Raw genomic sequence first — 25,015 nt, forward strand, 5'->3', positions numbered from 1 at the left:
ATCTGAGGGCCCATGCAGCCTCTTGAGGGTGAAGAGACGTTGTCGTGCCTTCTTCACGACCGCGTTGGTGTGTGTGGACCATGTTAATTCCTTAGTGATGGGGAAACAGAGGAACTTGAAGCTATCGACCAGCTCCACTACAGCCCCATCGATGTGGATGGGGGCGTGCTTGGCCCTCCGTTTCCTGTAGTCCACGATCAGCTCCTTTCTCTTGCTGACGTTGAGGGAGAAGTTGGCACCACACTGCCAGGTCACTGAACTCCCTGTAGGCTGTCTCATCGTCGTCAGTGATGAGGCCTACCACCATCGTGTCATCAGCAAACTTAATGATGGTGTTGTAGTCATGGGTGAACAGGGAGTACAGTACTTATAGTACTCATGTTGAGCGTCAGCGTGACAAATGTGTTTTTGCCTACCCTGACCATCTGGGGGCGGCCATCTGGTGGTCAGTCCCAGGGTCCTGAGCTTAGTGATGAGCTTGGAGGGCACTATGATGTTGAATGCTGAGCTGTAGTCAATGAAGAGCATTCTCACATAGGTGTTCCTCTTGTCCTAGTGGGAGAGGGCAGTGTGGAGTGCAATAGAGATTGCATCATCTGTCGATCTGTTTGGGCGGTGTGGGAATTGGAGTGGGTCCAGGGTGTCTGGGATGATAGTGTTGATGTGAGCCAATACCAGCCTTTCAAAGCGTTTCAGGCTACAGATGTGAATGCTACTGGCCGACAGTAATTTAGAGAGGTTACCTTTGCGTTCTTGGGCACAGGGACTATGGTAGTTTGCTTGAATCATGTAGGTAATACAGACTGGGTCAGGGAGCAGTTGAAAATGTCAGCACTTGCAAGCTGGTCACAACTGCTCTGAGTACACATCCTGGTAATTTTATTTTAATTTGACCTTTATTTAACTAGGAAAGTCAGTTAAGAACAAATTCTTATTTTCAATGACAGCCTAGGAACAGTGGGTTAACTGCCTTGTTCAGGGGCAGAACGACAGAATTTTTTACCTTGTCAGATCAGGGATACGATCTTGCAACCTTTCGGTTACTAGTCCAACGCTCTAACCACAAGGCTACCTGCCGCCCCGTGGCCTTGTGAATATTAACCTGTTTGAAGGTCTTCCTCACATCGGCTATGGGGAGAGAGAGCACACAGCACACTGGTGCTCTCATGTATGGTTCAGTGTTGCTTGCCACGAAGTGAGCATAAAAGGCATTTAGCTTGTCTGGTCCCATTTCGACAAAATGAACCCTCCTACCATAAGCACACGCGCGCACAATATATATAGTATAGGCCTAGTGCACACTGAGTGTACAAAAACATTAAGGACACCTGCTCTTTCTATGACAGACTGACCAGGTGAATCCAATGATCCTTTATTGATGTCACTTGTTAAATCAACTTCAATCAGTGTAGATGAAGATTTAAGAAGGATTGTTAAGCCTTGAGACAATTGAGACATGGATTGTGTATGCTTTCCATTCAGAGGGTGAATGTGCAAGACAAAATATTTAAGTGCCTTTGAACGGGGTATGGTAGTATGTTGTGTCAAGGACTGCAATGCTGCTGGGTTTTTCACACTCAACAGTGTCCTATGTGGATCAACAATGGTCCACCACCTAAAGGGCATCCATCCAATTTGACACAACTGTGGGAAGCATTGGCGCCCATATGGACCAGCATCCCTGTGTAATGCTTTCGACACCTTGTAGAGTCATACATTAACGAATTGAGTCATACCTCAGCGCATCGCAATATTAGGAAGGTGTTCTTAATGTTTTGTACACTCAGTGTATATGCCTCTTCAACAGGAATTGGCAGAGTTTCAAGCAGCAAAAAGTTCCATCTTCTCCCCCCCATCATGCACCATGCTCTTCTGCTCTACTGGACACCAACACACAGAGATCTTTAAATAATGATTTTGCATGGGCCGCTGCCTGCGCCTCGCATCCAGGAGAGACGGGAGAGAGTGCTTTAATTGTCCAGTGCGCTCCAGCGGCTCGAATACGAGAGGGGAGTTAAGGGTTCGCAACCTTCAATCATTTCTGAATTAAATATGCCCTGGAAGCACACTGTGCACGCACACACACAGACACAGCACAGAGTTCATTCAGGAGCCAACGGTATCAGGTGCTATATTTCAGCACTGTGGTGTTAGAAAGGGAGGGAGACGTTGAGTGACAGAGTTATTCACCCACAACCACAGAGAGGTGACATACCAGGGTGACCAGGGCTGCATACCAAATGAAACCCTATTCCCTATATAGTGGACTACTTTTCAGGGCTCTGGTCAAATGCAGTGCAATATATATGGATTAGGTTGTCATTTAAGACACTAGGGAGGTCCGGTCAACAGTATGCTTTACACTACCTCTACGTCTCCCAGGCCAGAACAAGAACTAAACCCTCTCAACCCTTTCATTTCCCTGACTACATCTTTCACTGTGTTTTTGGTGCCTACTTGTTGTGTTGTTTTGTTCACAAAGCGCCTCTGTCATTGGGGATTACTGTTTCCTTTCCTTGGCTGGGTTAGCACTGGGCATATGAGGGAGTGAGCGATGGATGCACAAGAAGAGAGGGGAATAGAGGTAGGCAGAGGGAGGAAGGCAAATGAAGGAGATAGTAGGCAATGAACCTCCAGCGCTGAATGCCAAATCGGGTGCATCTGATTGGTGCAATCACAGTCAGTCTCAGCGCAGGGCTGAGCTGTCTTCTGAGCATGCTGTCAGCCAAGCATCATAAACTGTCTGGGGTTGGGGGATTAAAGCATGTGGGATTGAGTGTGAGGATAGTAGTGAGGCCTACAGGTCCCGGGAAATGGAACAGGTTCCATCTTAGCCCCCCAGTAAAGGAAATGGAACAGGTTCCATCTTAGCCCCCCAGTAAAGGAAATGGAACAGGTTCCATCTTAGCCCCCCAGTAAAGGAAATGGAACAGGTTCCATTTTAGCCCCCCAGTAAAGGAAATGGAACAGGTTCCATTTTAGCCCCCCAGTAAAGGAAATGGGACAGGTTCCCTCTTAGCCCCCCAGTAAAGGTCGTGGGACAGGTCCCCTCTGTGGAATGGTACTTTTACATGACCACCCGTGTTGCGTGTGCAAGCGTAAGATAAATGTACTGTACACATACATGTTAATCAATCATTTCACTCGTCAACGGGCCTCTGCGTAGCCAGGGGATAAAATAGAACTTGGTTGTATTTTAGACGCTTAACACACTGCAAGTCCTGCCTCTCCCATCTACTCATTGGTTTTTACGAGCATGTGCCCACGGTGGTGATTGCAGTAGCAGTGTGTGGGTCAAAATAACTGGGGAAGCCAAGCAAAAAAACAAAACATATTACAACCTGTGTGTTGTGATAATTGCATTGTTTGCTCTATAACCTGTTAGTTCATATGCCTTAACACCGTGATATATAGGCCTAAGGCGTAGACAATAAGAAGACAGTGGCATAATAAACTCAACTACACATTTCATTCATTACAAAACCAGAGCAACATCTGTCTGGTGAAGTTCACAAAGCATATTGCATGTAACAAACAGTTACATGACCTACAGCGTGGTCAAGCATGGTAATGTTTCTGACATTTGCGGACTACTAAACTATTGATTTAGCACCACAGAGAGTTACCGCAGGTCTCAAAGAAAACAGGAGCTGCCTCCACTATTCCAGCACCATTTACACTTCAACATCATCAAATCACCTCTGCTTACTCTAATACAGTGACAACTAAAAGATACCAAAAACAATTTGGTCAACCAACGTAAGCTAAATATGATGTCTCTGTCCATGGTGCTGATTTCTGTGTGTGCGTGCAAGTAGAAAAAACATGTTGACTCACCCTACTCGTAGAGAAACGCCAATGCCATTCCTTCTTTCATGTTGCCTAAATTGTCCATGACTGTCATACAGTTTTTGTTATCCTAGGCTAGCTGGCAAAAATGCTTGCTTGCTAGCCTAACTGCCTTTCATGGCAACGATGCGCCAGGCCAGCTACTGTCGTTAACATTAGCATAGTACATCTAGCTACATATTGAACTTCCATCCTCTCAGGCCAGGGGCACAATGTATGAATTAATGGTTGGATCAGAATCGCCTTTATAATCATTAGCCAGTACGGAGAATTAAGTAAAAGTCCAAATCCCTATCTCCATCCATGGAAAATTTAGGAAAGGGACAACTTCAGCTAGCTAGCTAGTCACCGGAGGACAACACCACAAGGAGATGCAACAATTCAAGTTTTTTTTCTGTCAATGATGTTTGGCTTCTAAGGTGATTGTTCTGAAGCCAAATCCAAACTGGTTTCCCTTGACACTTTTTTTGGGTTGCACCAGGACACAGCTGAGCTCACTCAGTGTAGCTCAACGCCGGTTGGCTATTTTTGAATTTTTTTAAATGAAGGGAGGCCAAATGCTCACTGGCTTCCCTTGCTTTCAATGCTACGGGCGGCAACAATGTCATACTATTTTTGACCAGAGAGCATCAGATAGATACACTACACATACTGAGACAGAGGGGCGCTGTTTTGTTCACTTGGACGCTTTCTCCGGTGAGATACATTTCCCTAAATTTGCAAGAGGCTGAATGTATGAAACACAGAGAGATGAAATATAATTATTATTTAAAAAAATATATATTTTTAATGTTTTGGGGAAGCCTGGCTTCCCTTGGCATCCATGAATACACACCACTGGTTAATTGAAAGAGGAACGAGGTCCACACTCCAGTCCAGTTGGTGATGGTAATGCACCTTAAAGTTGGTTGCCAACCGCCATAAAATCCACAGAAGATGAACGAGGAGAGATTTATGAAAGAAAATGAACTAAAAACAAACTAGGTTTCCCTTTTTTATCTATGTATTAATTGTCGGAGTAGAGAACACACGATTTTGTATGACTCAACATGGGTCACAATTCTACAAAGAACCACAAAAAAAGGACCATATGCATTTCAGGTAAAATAACAACCCAATTATAAAATACTATATACATTTTACAGACAGTGTATGTATAAGCTGGAAGTAGAAGTCTAAGTGTTGTTGTCTATTAGTTTACTCCAATTAGGGGAGGTAGGGTTAGGTGAAAATAATAAAGGAATATATATTTACAAAAAATATATAATGGGGGATTGGAAATGCCGACAATTATATTGATCAAAACTACAATCTATCAGTAATGTTAAAGCTAATCTACCCCCTAAAAAAAATATATACACTACCGTTCAAAAGTTTCATAGTTTTGATGTCTTCTATTATTCTACAATGTAGAAAATAGTAAAAAGAAAAACCCTTGAATGAGTAGTTGTTCTAAAACTTGACAGGTAGTAATATATATATATATATATACACACACACTGCTCAAAAAAATAAAGGGAACACTTAAACAACACAATGTAACTCCAAGTCAATCACACTTCTGTGAAATCAAACTGTCCACTTAGGAAGCAACACTGATTGACAATAAATTTCACATGCTGTTGTGCAAATGGAATAGACAACAGGTGGAAATTATAGGCAATTAGCAAGACACCCCCAATAAAGGAGTGGTTCTGCAGGTGGTAACCACAGACCACTTCTCAGTTCCTATGCTTCCTGGCTGATGTTTTGGTCACTTTTGAATGCTGGCGGTGCTTTTACTCTAGTGGTAGCATGAGACGGAGTCTACAACCCACACAAGTGGCTCAGGTAGTGCAGCTCATCCAGGATGGCACATCAATGCGAGCTGTAGCAAGAAGGTTTGCTGTGTCTGTCAGCGTAGTGTCCAGAGCATGGAGGCACTACCAGGAGACAGGCCAGTACATCAGGAGACGTGGAGGAGACCGTAGGAGGGCAACAACCCAGCAGCAGGACCGCAACCTCCGTCTTTGTGCAAGGAGGAGCAGGAGAAGCACTGCCAGAGCCCTGCAAAATGATCTCCAGCAGGCCACAAATGTGCATGTGTCTGCTCAAACGGTCAGAAACAGACTCCATGAGGGTGGTATGAGGGCCCGACGTCCACAGGTGGGGGTTGTGCTTACAGCCCAACACCGTGCAGGACGTTTGGCATTTGCCAGAGAACACCAAGATTGGCAAATTCGCCACTGGCGCCCTGTGCTCTTCACAGATGAAAGCAGGTTCACACTGAGCACGTGACAGAGTCTGGAGAAGCCTAGGAGAACGTTCTGCTGCCTGCAACATCCTCCAGCATGACCGGTTTGGCGGTGGGTCAATCATGGTGTGGGGTGGCATTTCTTTGGGGGGCCGCACAGCCCTCCATGTGCTCGCCAGAGGTAGCCTGACTGCCATTAGGTACCGAGATGAGATCCTCAGACCCCTTGTGAGACCATATGCTGGTGCGGTTGGCCCTGGGTTCCTCCTAATGCAAGACAATGCTAGACCTCATGTGGCTGGAGTGTGTCAGCAGTTCTTGCAAGAGGAAGGCATTGATGCTATGGACTGGTCCACCCGTTTCCCAGACCTGAATCCAATTGAGCACATCTGGGACATCATGTCTCGCTCCATCCACCAACGCCACATTGCACCACAGACTGTCCAGGAGTTGGCGGATGCTTTAGTCCAGGTCTGGGAGGAGATCCCTCAGGAGACCATGCGCCACCTCATCAGGAGCATGCCCAGGCGTTGTAGGGAGGTCATACAGGCACGTGGAGGCCACACACACTACTGAGCCTCATTTTGACTTGTTTTAAGGACATTACATCAAAGTTGGATCAGCCTGTAGTGTGATTTTCCACTTTAATTTTGAGTGTGACTCCAAATCCAGACCTCGATGGGTTGATAAACTGGATTTCCATTGATTCTTTTTGTGTGATTTTGTTGTCAGCACATTCAACTATGTAAAGAAAAAAGTATTTAATAAGATTATTTCATTCATTCAGATTTAGGATGTGTTATTTTAGTGTTCCCTTTATTTTTTTTGAGCAATACATACATACATACATACATACATACATACATACATACATACATACATACATACACACCCCCCCCCCCCCCCGTTTGGGGTACTTAGAAATGTCCTTGTTTTTGAAAGAAAAGCAAATTTTTTGTCCATTAAAATAACATCAAATTGATCAGAAATACAGTGTAGACATTGTTAATGTTGTAAATTACTATTGTAGCTGGAAATGGCAGATATGTGTACAGAGGCCCATTATCAGCAACCATCACTCCTGTGTTCCAATGGCACATTGTGTTAGCTAATCCAAGTTTATCATTTTAAAAGGCTAATTCATCATTAGAAAACCCTTTTGCAATTATGCTAGCAAGCTGAAAACGGTTGTGCTGATTTTAAAGAAGCAATACAACTGGCCTTCTTTAGACTAGTTGAGTATCTGGAGCGTCAGCATTTGTGGGTTCAATTACAGGCTCAAAATGGCCAGAAACAAAAGAACATTCTTCTGAAACTCATCAGTCTATTCTTGTTCTGAGAAATGAAGGCTATTCCATGCGAGAAATTGCCAACAAACTGAAGATCTCGTACAACGCTGTGTACTACTCCCTTCACAGAACAGCGCAAACTGGATCTAACCAGAATAGAAAGAGTGGGAGGCCCTGGTGCACAACTGAGCAAGAGGACAAGTACATTAGAGTGTCTAGTTTGAGAAACAGACGCCTGACAAGTCCTCAACTGGCAGCTTCATTAAATAGGACCCGCAAAACACCAGTCTCAATGTCAACAGTGAAGAGGCGACTCCGGGATGCTGGCCTTCTAGGCAGAGTTGCAAAGAAAAAGCCATATCTCAGACTGGCCAATAAAAAGAAAAGATTAAGATGGGCCAAAGAACAGACACTGGACAGAGGAAGATTGGAAAAAAAGTGTTATGGACAGACAAATCTAAGTTTGAGATGTTCGGATCACAAAGAGGAACATACGTGAGGCGCATAAAAAATTAAAAGATGCTGGAGGAGTGCTTGACGCCATCTGTCAAGCACGGTGGAGGCAATGTGATGGTCTGGGGGTGCTTTGGTGGTGGTAAAGTGGGAGATTTGTACATGGTAAAAGGGATCTTGAAGAAGGAAGGCTATCACTCCATTTTGCAACGCCATTCTAAGTACCCCATCCTGTTGACGGCGCTTAATTGGAGCAAATTTCCTCCTACAACAGGACAATGACCCAAAGCACAGCTCCAAACTATGCAATAACCATTTAGGGAAGAAGCAGTCAGCTGGTATTCTGTCTATAAGGAAGTGGCCAGCACAGTCATCGGATCTCAACCCTATTGAGCTGTTGTGGGAGCAGCTTGACCGTATGGTACATAAGAAGTGCCCATCAAGCCAATCCAACTTGTGGGAGGTGCTTCAGGAAGCATGGGGTGAAATCTCTTCAGACTACCTCAACAAATTGACAACTAGAATGCCAAACCTCTGCAAGGCTGTAATTGCTGCAAATGGAGGATTCTTTGACACTAACGTTTAAAAATCATTATTTATAACCTTGTCAACATCGACTATATTTTCTATTAATTTTGCAACTCATTTCATGCATGTTTTCATGGAAAACAAGGACATTTCTAAGTGACTCCAAACTTTTGATATATATATATATATATATATACATACACACACACACACACAAAATGGACAAATTAGCTAGCAACAGCAAACAAGCTAATTGCCCATGAATGTTTGTGTTTCAACCTATCCCCAAAAAAATATAGTTGGTTCACAGTTTTGGTATTTTAACCGGCGTGTCATGAACACATCTGGGCGCGATGGCGCATGCGCGGAACCAGTCTGGTCAGCATGTTAGGTGTAGCTTAGGTCTAAACATTTTACAATAAACTACAGGAGCATTCATCAGTGTATTGGTCTCCATCTTAATTTCATGAATTTTTTTGTACCCAGCGCCTGCAAGTTATCGGATGTGCGTTCTCTATATTTGTGTTAGGACCAAATCTAATGGGAGTGTTGTCTTCAAGTCATCTTCCATAGGAGGATCTGATCCTGCTTGAGCCAAACAGATTAATGGACCTGTTTTTGTGCTTTTCTGGGAAAAGAATGGCTAGTACGCTCCTTTCGACCTTTCAGAAAATAAATGCTTCCAGTCTGTCAAACAGCCATGGTGGAGCTCATTAGGGCCCACAGCAAGGCTGTAGTGTGTGTGTGTGTGTGTGTGTTCAGAGGAAGACATTGTTAGTGCCATCATAACCTCTCATACCTGCTTTACGCGTCTGAATTCTCTCCCTGGGTTTGCTAACCTGCCTCAGACAGGAAAGCTGAAATGATCAGTTGACACACAGACAAATGGCGGGTCACGTGCTGCTTGTCAGAGGGGCCAAGAAGGTGGGCCGCCAGCACGCCACGTTGAGAAACCCCCCACGCGCCTGTCATTGCGCTCCGTTCCCCACCACTGAACAGCAGCAGCCAGTACACACGCTACAGCAAAGCTCAAGTGAACACTGACACAAGGCAGAGAAAATGCCCATCCATGGTTGTCTACATCTTCCCTAATTGGCCAACTGTATGTAGCTGTCTTCAAGCCTTTGCCGCACTCAGCTACATGTTGAGGAACGATGACTGGGGTTGAGCAGTACGTAGGGGAGAGCAGCACTTCTGAAAAGGACGTTGATAAACCGGTCTGATTACATCACTGGAAGCAGGGAGACACATATGCTTCCCTACATCACTGGGAGGGGTGGGAAAATCTATTGATTCTGTGGCTTTGCGTGCCGAGGGCCCTATACAACAGCAGATACATATTCTCCATTTCGCCCTTTACAAACTCCCACGTGCCTTTTCAAATCCGTCATCCCAGCCCCAGCATGCGCCCTCCGCTGCTGTTGCTTGGCAACCCACGGTCTCGCTCTCTTTCTGTGAAGGAAGACGCTCTTGACATCCGACCGCTCTGCTTGGAAAAGTGACACAACATGTAATCATATTGAGTAACACAGCTCCCAAAAAAGATACGTGTTGCTATGGTGATCCCAGTCTAGCTCATTCTCTGCTGTAAGTGGTTCCTAGAGTATAGGCAGCAGTGAGCGGTAGATTTGGTTGGCTGGGAAGGGAAGCAGGCTCAGCTCAGGATCGTTGCAAGACTTTTAGGACAGCCATTAGTTTCAAGCTAACGTGTCGACATCTGGTATAGGGTGGAGAGGGTACTGCCAAATGAACAGTGGGGTTCGCACCAATCCATTCTGCCACTTAACTTCCTGGATAGTGATCTCCTTCAGGTTTCTGACAGATAAAAAGAAACAGCCCACGTTTCATTTTATCTAAAATTAGATGCCAGTCATCAAATCATAGGTCAGGCAATTATCAGAATGGGTAATTAATGTCAGTGAAGAAGCAGGGTGAGCATTAATAAGTTGAAGGACAGAATCGTCAAGAATGAGAGATATTTGGGTTAGCAAACCAGTCCTATTCTAATGTAATACAATTCCTTCACAACAGACAGATCCGCACGCACACACACACACACACACACACACATAAAGGAAAGGGAGGGAGTTAAAGGTTAAGTTCATGGTCTTTTATTGGAAAAAAAAATTAAAAGACTAGCATGTACAACTTGGAATGAACTAAACTGAACAAGATGAACAGTCTAAAGACTCAGGTGTTGAAGACCCTAGATGCGCTGTAGATCGATCAAAACCCACACTCAACCACGGTCAGAGTCGAGAAACAGAAGATAAAAACATTGACGGTACAACCGCGTTTCCTTGCCAAAAAGACTTCCCCTAGCAGGTAAAAAGAGTCCGGAAAAACCAGACTCTCCAGCTCACCTCCCACCCCCTCGAATCATACCCAAAGTTCAACGCATAACAAGGAAACAGAAATCCAAATATTCCCAACATGCCAAACAGTTCTAAAATGAGAATTTTTTTTAAATGATAATTTTCTTAAAAATATATTTTTGTAATTAAGCAAAGGTCCCATTCATTTCATCTCTATGCGAGTTTAGTATGACCCCCTCCCAATATCTCTTCTGAGCTCTTATCTCTTTCTCTCAACATAGACTGTACCAAAACCCCACGGCGGTACCCTCGACACCGCTGTGGAATCAGAGTGAGCCCATTGGCTAGACTGCGTCGCCAGTCTCAAGCTGCATGCATGAAGAACAGAAACAGGAAAAGAAAAGAAGACGATTGGCCAGCCCAAACGTTACCATTAGCAACTGGAACCAATAAGCAGGTCGCCAAGTGCTTTCTTTAGTTGTTGACGGTTTTGTTTACAGGTATTATTTCTGTTATTACTGATGTCTAACTCATCTTTGGGGACAGGACCACTAACCAGTACATGCAGATAATGTTTTTTTTAAATTGTATTTATTTTTACGTGGACTGATTTTTTCATTTTTCAACATTCAGTTATGTTTTCTATACAGAAACAGTATGAATAAATGTATATTTTTGCAAGAGGTAAGTAAAACATTTGACTGATTTTTTTTGTCTTCTAAGGTCAGGAGAAGGGTAAGGGAGCTTCATTTTGCTGTCATCATTTGTACAAATTCTGTGAACAAAAGAACAAAACAAAAAGACATTAGGAGAATGAAAAGAAAACAGCCAACCACTGATCAAGGCAGCAATTACATGTCAGATCCAGACAAAAAAAAGTCTGCCAAAGAAATCATATACAATTAAATTCATTCTCATGAAGACTGTTTACGTAAGCCAAATATCCTATTACAGAGCATAGTGGGTGACAGCTCTGACTACAGGTCCCCATAGGGACACTGCTGAGATCTACTATACACTCCTACACAGCAGAACGAAGCACTGTCCTCTTCTTACCTTCATAGTTGACCTGTCCGTCTCCGTCAATGTCGGCTTCTCTGATCATCTCATCAACCTCCTCGTCTGTTAACTTCTCTCCCAGGTTTGTCATGACGTGACGGAGCTCTGCCGCACTGATGTAGCCATTCCCATCCTGCAAGGGAGAGGGTGTGAGTGTGTGACACCTCACAGCAAACACACCTGCCTTTTCCATACTAATGTAATGTATGCTTGCAGTACGCTCACTCTAGGACTGGCATGCATACTACGTTACACTAGTGTGGATATTGGAACAAAGCCATGATTGTAAAAAGACAAAGGGACTATACCTTGTAACTGCGTATGCAGGAAGAGCAACAATACAGGATATAACGGATCATTAGGGATAACCCCATTTAGTCGACTGTTGGTCGACCGAGATCTTTGGGTCAAGCAGTGGCAAAAAACCCCCCCCCCAAAAAAACCCGGTCTGATTGTCACATGTCTGAGTGGACTGCTCCATTGTGGATGCTGTTGGGATGGCATGGCTCATCAGTCTAAGACATTGTATATGGTTATATTATGTAAGAATAAATGGTGCAACAAATGTAAAAATATTTGATAAAACGCATTTTCTCCCACTTTGGATAGGGGCCACTGTCCACGGTTCTGAAGCACATCAGTGCACTGTTGAATTGGCGCCTTTTCCCAGCCCATGTTGCTAAGTGCATAATAGAAAAGTTAACCAGCATATTGGTGTTGAGAACAATGCGGCGGAGGCAGCAGAGTTAAGAGACGAGAATACAGCCCTTGCCTTAATTGTCAAAGAAAATGTATTAGGTCTATAAATCAATAGCCTAACTGTTAAATGTGCCTGGCTTTAGGCTTCGTATAGCAGCCTTGTATAACCACCATTGAGCTGTAGACTTAAGAGTGCATCCTGTTTAGTATAAATACCGTAACTTAGGCCTATACAGGCTACTGTATCAATCATTCATGTCCTCTCACAGCATTCATGATTTGAAATGCAATCAAGCGTTTGAGTTTTAAAATAAAGCGAGCCTTGAATAATAAGCTTAACCAATAAAAGCGTTCCATTTCGGAAATTGCATTCAATTGTTTAGTCTTTGCTCTAATAATAGGCTTAACAAAAGAAATGTCAGACTCTCTGGTAAGCTTATAATTTATGTGGTGTTGTTTACATTGTTCCAACCAGTCAGAAATTATATTGTCACCTATACAGGAGCTGTTTGGCACACATAACATGCACGCAGCGCTCGCTCCTTACCATTCTCTTGACCTCCAGTATTTTCCACAACTAGTCAAATTACACATCTGACTTCCCCTTTACCTCCTCAGAAACCAGTAAACACTCTGCCGTTTCAAATGCATTTCTCAAGTCCATTTTGCTGTCACATGTTACGGTTCAGAGTTTGTTATAACCAATTTATTGATGTGATTATTATACGCTATAGGACAGGCCCCATTGGTGACATGCATGAGATACTCCCTTTATGTTGTACATGTATGTAAGGGTTGAGGGAATAGAGAATGTTTTTCCCTTAACAAAATTAGGGATTTTGGTAACAAAGGGTGCTAGTCACACAGTAACTCGCTGGCTTTAAAAAATAAAATAATAAAAAAAATAAAAGTTGAAGTCAGAGCCCGGCACAATCAAATCAATTGCTGGTCAGACCCCCTCTAGGCGTGTGTGCGTGTCTTAATTATTTCAAACAGATCACTTAAAGCATCAGACAAGCGCATATAGTTGATTAAAAACACGTAGGATGTGTGAATATGGATTAATACACATTTTAACCAATTGATTGGTGGAAAGAACTCTTGGTCGACCAAGATTTTTTATTTAGTTGGGGACAGCCCTACCGATCATACACTGCTTGACAGTGGATATTTTTTTAATATATATTAAAAAAACAAAACCAACAAAAAAAAACACAATATGCATTTGGAAAGTATTCAGACCCACTGACTTTTCCCACAGCCTTATTCTGAAATGGATTAAATAACCCCCCCCAATATCCCATAATGTGAAAGCAAAAACAGGCTTGTAGAAATGCTTGCTAATTTATTTATTTATAAAAAATAAAAACCTGAAATATCACATTTACATAAGTATTCAGACCCTTTACATTGTTGAAACACCTTAGTCAGCGATTACAGCCTCGAGTCTTCTTGGGTATGACGCTACAAGCTTTGCACCCCTGTATTTGTAGAGTTTCTCACATTCTTCTCTGCAGATCCTCTCAAGCTCTGTCAGGTTGGATGGGGAGCGTCGCTGCACAGCCATTTTAGTTCTGTCCAGAGATGTTTGATCGGGTTCTGGCTGGCCCACTCAAGGACATTCAGAGAACCGAAACCACTATGGTGTCATCTTGGCTGTGTGCTTAGGGTCATTGTACTGTTGGAAGGTGAACCTTCGCCCCAGTTTGAGGTCCTCAGCAGTCTGGAGCAAGTTTTAATCAAGTATCTCTGTACTTCGCACCGTTCATCTGTCCCTTGAGCATGACTAGGTCTCCCAGTCCCTGCTGCTGAAATACATCCCCACAGCATGATGCTGCCGCCACCATGCTTCACCGTAGCGATGGTGCCAGGTTTCCTCCAGACGTGACGCTTGGCATTCAGGCAAAAGAGTTTAATCTTGGTTTCATCAGACCAGAGAATCTTGTTTCTCATGGTCTGAGAGTCCTCTAGGTGCCTTTTGGCAAACTCCAAGCAGGCTGTCATGTGCCTTTTACTGAGGAGTGGCTTCCATCTGGCTACCATAAAGGCATAATTGGTGGAGTGCTTCTGGAATGTCCTTCTGGAATGTCCCCCCCCATCTCCACAGAAGAACTCTGGAGTTATGTCAGAGTGACCATCGGGTTCTTGGTCACCTCCCTGACCAAGGCCCTTCTCCCCCGATTGCTCAGTTTGACCGGACGGCCAGCTCTAGGAAGAGTCTTGGTGGTTCCAAACGTATTCCACTTAAGAATGAAGGAGCCCACTGTTCTTCGGGACCTTCAATACTGCAAAAAGAAATGTGGTACCCTTCCCCAGATCTGTGCCTCGACACAATCCTGTCTCGGAGCTCTACAGACAATTCCTTCGACCTCACGGCTTGGTTTTTGCTCTGACATGCAGTCAACTGTGGGACCTTATATAAACAGGTGTCCCTTTCCAAATCATGTCCAATCAATTGAATTTACCACAGGTGGACTCCAATTGAGTTGTAGAAACATCAAGGATGATCAATGGAAACAGGATGCACCTGAGCTCAATTTCGAGTCTCATAGCAGAGCATCTGAATATTTATGTAAATAAGGTTTGTTTTTATACATTTGCAAAAATTTCTAAAACCTTGTTTTTGCTTTGTCATTATGTGTTGAGGATATTCCATTTTAGAATAAAGCTGTAACGTTAACAAAATGTGGAAAAAGTCAAGGGGTCTGAATAATTTACGAATGCACTGTACATAGTTGACATTGTATGAGATGAAGCTGTGTAAACATGTAATCCCTCCCACAAGTACAGTAAAGACTGCACACACACACTAGGGCTGGTATACCGTATTTTATGATATACCGGTTTTGATGCAGGGACCGGTTTGGTTTTTACTTTAACTTCTATACCATTATTTTAATGTTTGGTTTGTTAAATGTGAAATGCCATCTGTAATGTTAATTTTTAGTTTACTTCGCTACTTGACTCATCTCTGTCCACTCTCTCTCTGTGCCACTTTCCACCAAGACCTAGCCACGCCCCCTGTCACTTGAGCGCATTTGATGTTCCTCAACCAGGAGACACTTGCGTTCAGTCTGCCTGGTTAATGCAGCACATGCAACAATGTTGATGACAACGATGCTGTTTTCACTTTGCTTCTTAATATAAATCCACCAGCGTTCTATAATGACACTATTAGTTGGTGTTTCTTACATCAACCAGATAGCAAGTTGCCTAAACTAAATCTTGACACAAATTGTTAACCACTAATAGCTAGCTAATAAAATGTACTGAGTAAGAGCAAACATAGCTAGCTAATACCAGTGATGGTGTAGACCTAAATACGCATGTTTGTGCAACAGTATCATCTAAATCAAAGAGGAATATGCAAAGCAAGAATATGTTAGCTACATGGAGTAGCTAAGAGAAAACATGCAATGTAGCCAAAGCTTACAGGGTCCCCTAGGAAACGAGTATCAACACTAGTTCCTACCCTGTCAACTCCTCCCTGGCATTTTAATTCGTTGTCATCTCAAACACTGTATTGAAAGTGCCCACTATTCTATTCTAACTATAGAATTAGAATAGTCATTCTATTTCCATGATTCCAACATTGTCTAATTCGCAAGTCAAATCGCAATTGCAACATTTGGTTAAAAAAAATAAAAAAAATAAATAATAAATAAAGAAAAAAAAAAAAAAAAAAAATAGGTCCTAGATTATTTGCCCATATCGTGTAGCCCTACATGGCAGTGTGGAAATTCTCAATTGAGCAGTGGTGTAAAGTACTTAAGTAGTACTTGAAAGTGTTTTTACTTAAGTATATATATTTATTGGTATCTGTACATTACTATTTTTGATAACTTTTACTTCACTACATTCCTAAAGAAAACACTGTACTTTTTACTCCATACATTTTCCCTGACACCTAAAAGTACTCGTTACATTCTGAATGCTTAGCAGGACAGGAAAATGGTCCAATTCACACACTTGTCAAGACAACATCCCTTGTCATCTACTGCCTCTGATCTGGGAAACTCACTAAACACAAATGCTTTGTTTGTAAATGTCTGAGTGTTGGTGTGCCCCTGGCTATCCGTAAATAAAAAGAAAATGGTGCCATCTGGTTTGCTTAATAATGAATTTTAAATTAGTTATACTTAAGTACATTTACTCTAGTATTTTACTGGGTGACTTTTACTTGAGTAATTTTCTATTAACGCATCTTTAAATTATTCTCAAGTATGACAATTGGGTACTTTTTCCAGCACTGCAATTGGAGTGCAGGAAATGCAGAAATGATAAGTGCTGAAATTTGTTTCGATTGAAGTTGAACAGTATAAAACAAAAAAAATCTGAATGAAGACTCATTGAAATGACTTAGAATGCATGTCTGACAACCTAGGATCACTCACTACTCATAAAGCAAATGTACAACTTTTATTATTCAAAAACTAAAAATACTGTACATTTTAGATTTTTTTAAACAAACGTGATATAATATTTGGGCCATGTCGCCCAGCCCTAACACACACACACACACTACTTACCTTGTCGAATACCCTGAACGCCTCGCGAATCTCCTCCTCGCTGTCTGTGTCCTTCATTTTCCTGGCCATCATAGTGAGGAACTCTGGGAAATCAATGGTGCCGTTGCCTGGGGGGGGGGTGGGAGAAAGAGAGAAGCTTTATTTTTTAAACTTTAGACAGAAAGAATTGAAAGTTGCTTATCAGGGATTTAAGCCCCTGTCGCAATGGGCCTTGCGTGGTCCAGAGTGGGCTGTGTACCACTACAACAGGCTCTGGAAGGGGTTGAGCTGCCTCTAATGCAAAGCAAAAGGGAGCCATGACAGGATCACAGAGAGAGGTGAAGGCCACTGGATCAGAACTTCAGGGGGCCTGGCTAAACCCTTTGGAGCAGACACTCACACCACTACTGATCACATTTAACCTGATTAGTCTTGGCTCGTCAAGGGTGTGTGTGACGGCAGTGGCGGTTCTAGACCATTTCAACTGGGGGGGCCAAGCTGGGGCCAGCTGTACTGTTAGAGGGTCCAGTTACATTAGACGTTATTGTTGTCATATCGTTTCCTTCACTGCATTGCAGGCAAACGACCATGTTCCATGTTGCCACTGTGTAATGACGGATGTAAAAAAAGAACGATAGCAAAAATTATTTCATACTCCACATTTAGGGGGGACCACAAGGGGGTCCAAAATTGTTGTCACAGGGGCACTGCCCCCCCCCAGAACCGCTAGTGTGTGACGGGGAGGGGGGGCTCCAGGTACAGCGGAGTGAGTTTGTGTGTGAGATCATGTGTGTGATTCCTGGTTAAGACCATTCCTCTGAGCACAGAGCTGTTCCCTCTGACATACAGTTCCCCAGTGAATGAATGCATGTCTGTTCTGTTCTCCACATGTCCTCGTTCGCTTGGTCTGTGTGTATGATATATACAGTTGAAGTCGGCGGTTCACATACACCTTAGCCAAATACATTTAAACTCAGTTTCACAATTCCTGACATTTAATCCTAGTAAAAATTCCCTGTCTTAGGCCAGTTAGGATCACCACTTTATTTAAGAATGTGAAAATGTAAGAATAATAGTAGAGAGTGATTTATTTCAGCTTTTATTTCTTTCATCACATTCCCAGTGGGTCAGAAGTTTACATACACTCAATTAGTATTTGGTAGCATTGCATTTAAATTGTTGAACTTGGGTCAAACGTTTCAGGTAGACTTTCACAAGCTTCCCACAATAAGTTGGGTGAATTTTAGCCCATTCCTCCTGACAGAGCTGGTGTAACTGAGTCAGGTTTGTAGGCCTCCTTGCTCGCACACACTTTTCAGTTCTGCCCAAAAATTTTCCATAGGATTGAGGTCAGGGCTTTGTGATGGCCACTCCAATACCTTGACTTTGTTGTCCTTAAGCCATTTTGCCACAACTTTGGAAGTATGCTTGGGGTCATTGTCCATTTGGAAGAACCATTTGCGACCAAGCTTTACCTTCCTGACTGATGTCTTGAGATGTTGCTTCAATATATCCACATAATTGTCCGTCCTCATGATGCCATCTACTTTGTAAAGTGCACCAGTCCCTCCTGCAGCAAAGCACCTGCCACACCCGTGCTTCACAGTGTTCTTCGGCTTGCAAAGAGGCACTGAGTTTGAAGGTAGGCATTGAAATATATCCACAGGTACACCTCCAATTGACTCAAATTATGTCAATTAGCCAGTCAGAATCTTCTAAAGCCATGACATCCTTTTCTGGAATTTTCCAAGCTGTTTAAAGGCACAGTCAACTTAGTGTATGTACATTTCTGACCCACTGGAATTGTGATACAGTGAATTAAGTGAAATAATCTGTCTGTAAACAATTGTTGGAAAAATTACTTGTGTCATGCACAAAGTAGATGTCCTAACCGACTTTCCAAAAGTATAGTTTAAGAAATTTGGGGAGTGGTTGAAAAACTAGTTTTAATGACTCCAACCTAAGTGTATGTAAACTTCCGACTTCAACTGTGTATGTGATAGATATATATATATATATATCTATCTATATCTCTGATTCCATTACGTATATAGGGCAGTATAGTACAGACTGACTATTCCCCAGTGTGTGTGTTACTGTTGCATTCTATATACAGGGCAGGCCGAGTCCCACCTCATGTATAACGCAGACTGGCTGTTTCAACTTCCCCATTGAGCGAATGGACGGCTACTACTGTATGTAAACAGGGTGTACCACGGCTGCTCTGAGCTCCTTCCCTGGGCCCTCAGAGAATGTGCATCCCAGCAGAGCAGAGCTCAGAGTGGATTATGTCACGGATTTCACTAGGCCATTATTACCTGCTGCCATTATTCAACTGGCTTTGTTACAGGCAGTCGCTAGGTCTGACTGACCTAAATAGTGCCAGTCAGTCATTATAATCAATACAAGTACTCCCAGTCCCAGCACTAAGACAAGTTAGGCCGTGGATAAACTTGTCAATAGCTCTATCAATAAGAATCAATGTTCATCACTGTTGGGTTGACTTCCAGAAGGGAGAGCAGGGAAGTGACTGAACACACCCACATCTGCATTATAACATAACCCAAGGAGATGGAGTAGTACTTCAGTCTTGCTTAAATTCCCAGCTTTTACAGAAATTCCTTTCTTGCTTACTGCCTCCAGTTTCCAGGAATCCACCACACGGGGATTTCTGGAAACCCTGGGACCTTCACAACCCTAGTGGGATCCACAGTGATGTTTCCCCATAGGTACATATCTAGGATCAGCTTCCTCTTCTCTAACCTTAACTATTAGTGAGAAATATCCACGTTCTGGTGCAACGTCACCCTACACCGTAGCAGGTGGAACTAACTCACCATCAGCGTCGACCTCGTTGATCATGTCCTGCAGCTCTGCCTCTGTGGGGTTCTGTCCCAGCGACCTCATGACGGTGCCCAGCTCTTTGGTTGTGATGGTGCCATCGCCGTCTTTATCGAACAAGGAGAACGCCTCCTTGAACTCTGCAAAGACAGCAACAGTTAGTTGTATCCAAAATAAGGAAAGATCACAGCTGAGCTCCATTAATCAACTTGATTAGACAGTCACTGACTTCATAATGTATGCCATTTAGCAGACACTTCTATCCAAAGCGACTTAGTCATGCGTGCATACATTTTACTAGGTTACATTTGTTCATTGGATTGAGTTAATTGGCAAGCAATAATAAATCACACCTCAGTTTGACCTCGTGGGCTATGACATGGCCTCGGCTTGAAAGGATTACATTTGTTTATTGTGAAGGTGAGTGGACAAAACATCTGGTCAGCAACAGGTATGTCTGATAGGTCTCGCTCTGCCATTATGTCCAGAGTAGGATTTTCAATTAGCCATCCGGAGCTAGCTAGCCGACATGCCTCACTCATGAAATATTCATACACAGCTGAAAAGTGAAATGTGTGTGTTGAACTGTTTACCGGCAATCTGCTCCTCTGTTAGTTGGTCGGCCTGAGAGGGAGGGGGGGGAGAGGAAAAAAAGAAAGAAAAATCAATGGCTTTGTATTGTGACTGAATACAAGCAGTACTACAGAAAAACGGACTTATTTCTTCCTTTTTCCTTCCCAGTCCACCTCTGAGCAACAGTACGTACACAGTGATCTCTGAGCAACAGATACAATACTACGTAGTCTAGGCAATGATCCAGCTAAGGCAGAGCAGAGAATACAGTGACCTGATGTTGAAAACACATGGTCAGTCTGCCTGCCTCTACTCTGTGCTGCTGCGCTACACTGCACATTAATGCCACGGAGGAGAGGCCAGGCCAGGCATTTCCCACTTGAATTTAATATAGTCCTGGCTTACACACACACACACACACAATGCAGGAGTACAGTTAAGACACTGACAGTCACCTACACAGAATCATATACACTTCAAGCCAAACCAGCCATGTTTCCCACAAAATCTGATATCACTCATGCAACTACACAAGTGTACTGTCCAAAATGACCTACAATAAGAAAGCAACAGAAGGGTAGGCTAACTGGTTAATCTTGACTAGAGCCTGCTTTTCTGCCGACACCACCAGCATCCCTCCCATCACACAACCAGTTTCAGGTCCCCTATCATTCATACAGAGGGCATAGTAGAGCTCGGGGACCTGAAACTCGCCAAAGTGCAGGTCGGTGAGGTCGGCCACCAGCTTCTTTGCCTTAGGCTGGTCCTGCCAGGTGTCCACCTTCCTCGCATCTGGCTTGCCGTCCAGGCATAGATTACCCTTCTTCGGCTTTCCATTGAACACCCCAGCCTTGGAGGAGAGGGCATCCATGGCCTCCCGCACAATCACTAGCCCCTCGGCCAGGCACTCTGCCCGCTTGGCATTTATGTTGCCTTGGCGCCTGACGTCCACCAGTTCAGTCTTGGTAATATGCAGGCCGTTCTTCATGTCCTGGACCTCTTTGACCACATTGTCAATGCGACTGTTGAGAGAGTCCACCAGCATCTGTAAGAAGGTCTTGAAGTTCCTCTCCTGCTGCTCAATCAGCTCCTTGTAGAAGAACTGCTGCTGGTCCAGAAGCTCATACACCATGGACAGAGAAACCAAGTCATCATCCTGGTAGCAGGATGCCTTCTTGGGCAACATGGTTCTGTTATGTCTCCTCAGCCTGCCTGTCTGGGGCTATGTTGGTCAGGTCTCTGGCTCCTAGACGTGGGGAGCGGTGTCAAGCCTCTGGGAGTGGGGCTCAGCTGGCTGAACTTAACACCAGACAGAGGAGGACTAGACTGACCGATAGTGGAGCAGGGTTTACCTGACCTGAAGCAGGCTATTGTGGCAGTGATGTGACTGACTGGCTACCTCCCACTGTAGTGGCAGCCTAACAAGCATTGGGGCTGCGGTCTGTATTGGATATCTTTGGGAATCCTAACTTCCACATGGGTCGTTTCAACAGAAGCTCTGGGGTTGATGTATCGTGTTGTGCTTTTCACCACCTCGCAATCTGGGCTGTCAGCGTGGTGGTATGGTTACAGAAACCAACAAGGGGCCCTGAAGGATCGTTTCCATGATTAAAGCCCGGTCACGTAGTGCTTAGGGCCCCCCACCAGGTTGGTTGGACAGAGAGAGCATCCAGGGTCAGAGGCTAGATGCTGATGGCTCCCTGTCTGGCAGCCCCCACACACACACACAACACCCAGAGCCTGGCAGTGGCTGACTGTCACGTCAAGGTGTCAGGTCTATTGTACAGTCTCTGTCAACTAACCTCTCTCTGATATATTGGCTTTCATCAAAGCTATACCTTGGCTTTGTTTCTCTGAACCATCAGCAGTATTCTTTGGCAGTGTGCCCAGAGGAGAGGTCCTCCTCCTTACCCCTGCTGGCTCCTCAAGGCTAGCCCAGTACAGCCCCAGCCTACAGGACCCCAGCCAGGAACACCCTTCTTCCCTCCAGCACCCCAGGCAGGGAACAGGACCACTAACACACACACTCGCGCCACTATACGCACAGCCACACAGCTATCTGCCAGGAATCTGACCTGGATTCACAAGCGCCACACAACCTCCCCAGGAATCTGGCCTCGATATGAGAACTAAAAACAGCATAGCTGCTGATCAGCGTGGTATTGCCACTTTCACACAACATTGACAAGTGGTCCCCGAGGGCCATGTGGTGGTAGTGTAGTGCCACAGAGAAAAACATTTGTGAGTGATAGGCTTCTTGTCACTGCCATGTCCCGTTTGTGTGTCTGCCCACATGACTTGAGCTCCACTTTCCTCCTGAACACATCACATAGGCCTGTAGCAGAGGGATGGAGTTCATCATACACTACCACATATGAGCGTGTGATATGTGCAGTGATATCATGGGGCATAGTAATCCTCTAGGCTATATGATCACATACACCATTCCCACCCTTGCTCATCAGTCTCTTGCAGAAATATTCAACACATTGGTTATCGCTGCTTATTATTGAATGGCATGACCATGGTAAATGTGCAACTTATTGTCACAGAATGGTATATAGCAAAGGCTTTTTTCATGCATTAGGATCACCCTACTTTGGATAAATAATATAATTTGAGCTGGTTGTCCGCACTCGGAGTTGGGAGGCACTGCTAAGACAGTCAGTCACCCTGCATGTACACTAACAAAGCCTGTGGCCATTCAATGCCAGTAAAGCGAGAGAGAAAAAAAAGAGAAAATAAATAATAATAATCCAGTCACAGTGCAATCGCATTTTTTTTCCTACATTGTGTCAAAATTCTAACTAATAGAGCAGATAATCTCAGTGTGTCTCTTAGCCATTTCTGCATGGAAACACACATTAATTTCCTGGTGATGGCACACAACAGGATGCCGTGTAAGGGTCAATGACTCCACAACTACAGCAGAGAGCACAGAGAACCCACAATCTTTCCGTTCACGCCGTCACAGCACAGCAGCACACAAACAAACACACACATCTAAAAAGATTTCTGATTGCCCACCACACCCAATCAAACATCCGAGCAAGGGCCAAAACAGTGGACCCAATGTAACCAGGCCAGTGGGCACACTGATGTGCGTGTCCATATGAAAGGCTTGATTCAGAGTCTACAATCAATAGCTTTGTTATCACCACTTTGGTGGAGACATTCCTTCCATGCTTTCGGAGAAACAATGTGTGCATTGAGCACACGAGCATCATTTACTTAGAGATGAATGTTTCCACGCTGTCCTCCCGCTGCTTATACAACACAATTAAGCCCTCCCATTTAGGCAGGCGAGAGAAATATCATGGACGTTGATCCTCCTGTGACAACCATAAAGTTAATTACTAACAGAAAACCACATAATATTCAATACATTGTTCTCCATCCGTGTATAAAAAAAGGTGATAAGACCAAGGCATAAGTCAAGCATCTGCAGGTCCTGTCAGAGACAGGGCAGCTATTCTAAAATTATTACCATGTAGGCTAGATCATCACTTTCGAACTCACACATAATGGCGCAGATTACATTTTCGATTAAATAGAGAGTCCATAAATGACCAGAAACCATGATAAAAATAACAAGTCCATAAATGATTTGTAAGCATTGATGAACATTGAAAAGTGGGATAAGCAGATTGAATCAAACGCCATTAATATAGCACCAAGTAGCCTATAATTCCATAGATGGGGTTCCCCTGCTGTCTCCTGAGGCCAAAAGACACATGAAACGACACATTTACATCGTTCAGACTAGTAACAGAACCTGAAAAAGATTGATAATATATCAAATGATACGATTGGGTGCATTGCTGAATCAGATCAAAGTCGTCTAATAATAATTTAAAAAAAAAATGCAACATCGTGTCAAATGTATTTAATCATTGATATAATTCTGAATGATAGTGATTTTCTGGGGGGGAGGGGGATGTGCGGTAGGCACAGCAGCATGCACTGGTCCCTCGAACAGCATCAACAGATAGCTACATTCGTTCGTCTGCCTGTGCATGTGGAAATGACAGAAATCTCAAGGGTTTCACAGCTTCCGTTTGATCAAAATTGGATAGCTCACATTCTGTTACATGACCTTAACACGTAACATTACCGGCTCATAACACCGATTTTGTTAAACATTAAAATCACAAACTGCGCCTGATTCACGGACGCGTATAGTTAGGTCTGGCTCGCTGACATGATGTGAAGTCATTGCATCGATTATCAGCCTACAAATATACTTTTTAAAGAGTTATAATGCGTCTTATATCCGACCAATATGAATTGTAGCCTCCGATACTCAAAGATATGACACCCAACAATCTGACAAGCCAGCACCGACGCATGATCACTCGAACCGTTCAACGTTTCACGCGAATCCTCCTCTGCAGGCAAACTTTGCATTCCTGCCTTTCATTATATTTGACTTAAAAAGGATAACATTTCGAATTGCATCACAAAATACTATACTTACCATGTCTGACGGCGCTGGATGGGTTGGTTTTCTAAAACTAGACTACGAGACTGACCAGCTCCCGTGGACCTCTAACGATGGGCTGAAGTTGTGTATCTCTCGCGATCTGTGTCTATATAGCTTGGTGTATTCCTCCGCCGCTGAAAACCGTCCTCACTCACTTCCGCATTTTCCCACTGCAGGACAGGCAG

At 43.7% G+C, this 25,015-nt stretch overlaps 1 protein-coding gene across 1 annotated transcript; it reads right to left on the minus strand.

The window, feature by feature from the left end:
* Nucleotides 1-10,447: 10,447 nt before the first annotated feature.
* Nucleotides 10,448-24,978, minus strand: LOC115172411 (calmodulin). Its single transcript, XM_029729831.1, has 6 exons — nucleotides 24,825-24,978; nucleotides 20,368-20,398; nucleotides 19,771-19,914; nucleotides 16,955-17,061; nucleotides 11,724-11,859; nucleotides 10,448-11,442 (listed from the first exon to the last, which is right to left on the minus strand). Exons 1-6 carry the CDS (start codon nucleotides 24,825-24,827, stop codon nucleotides 11,414-11,416), a joined length of 450 nt encoding a protein of 149 aa, XP_029585691.1. The 5' UTR covers nucleotides 24,828-24,978; the 3' UTR covers nucleotides 10,448-11,413.
* Nucleotides 24,979-25,015: the final 37 nt, after the last annotated feature.

Source organism: Salmo trutta, chromosome 33 (genome assembly GCF_901001165.1).
Source record: "Salmo trutta chromosome 33, fSalTru1.1, whole genome shotgun sequence".
In the NCBI taxonomy this organism is placed as follows: Eukaryota; Metazoa; Chordata; class Actinopteri; order Salmoniformes; family Salmonidae; genus Salmo; species Salmo trutta.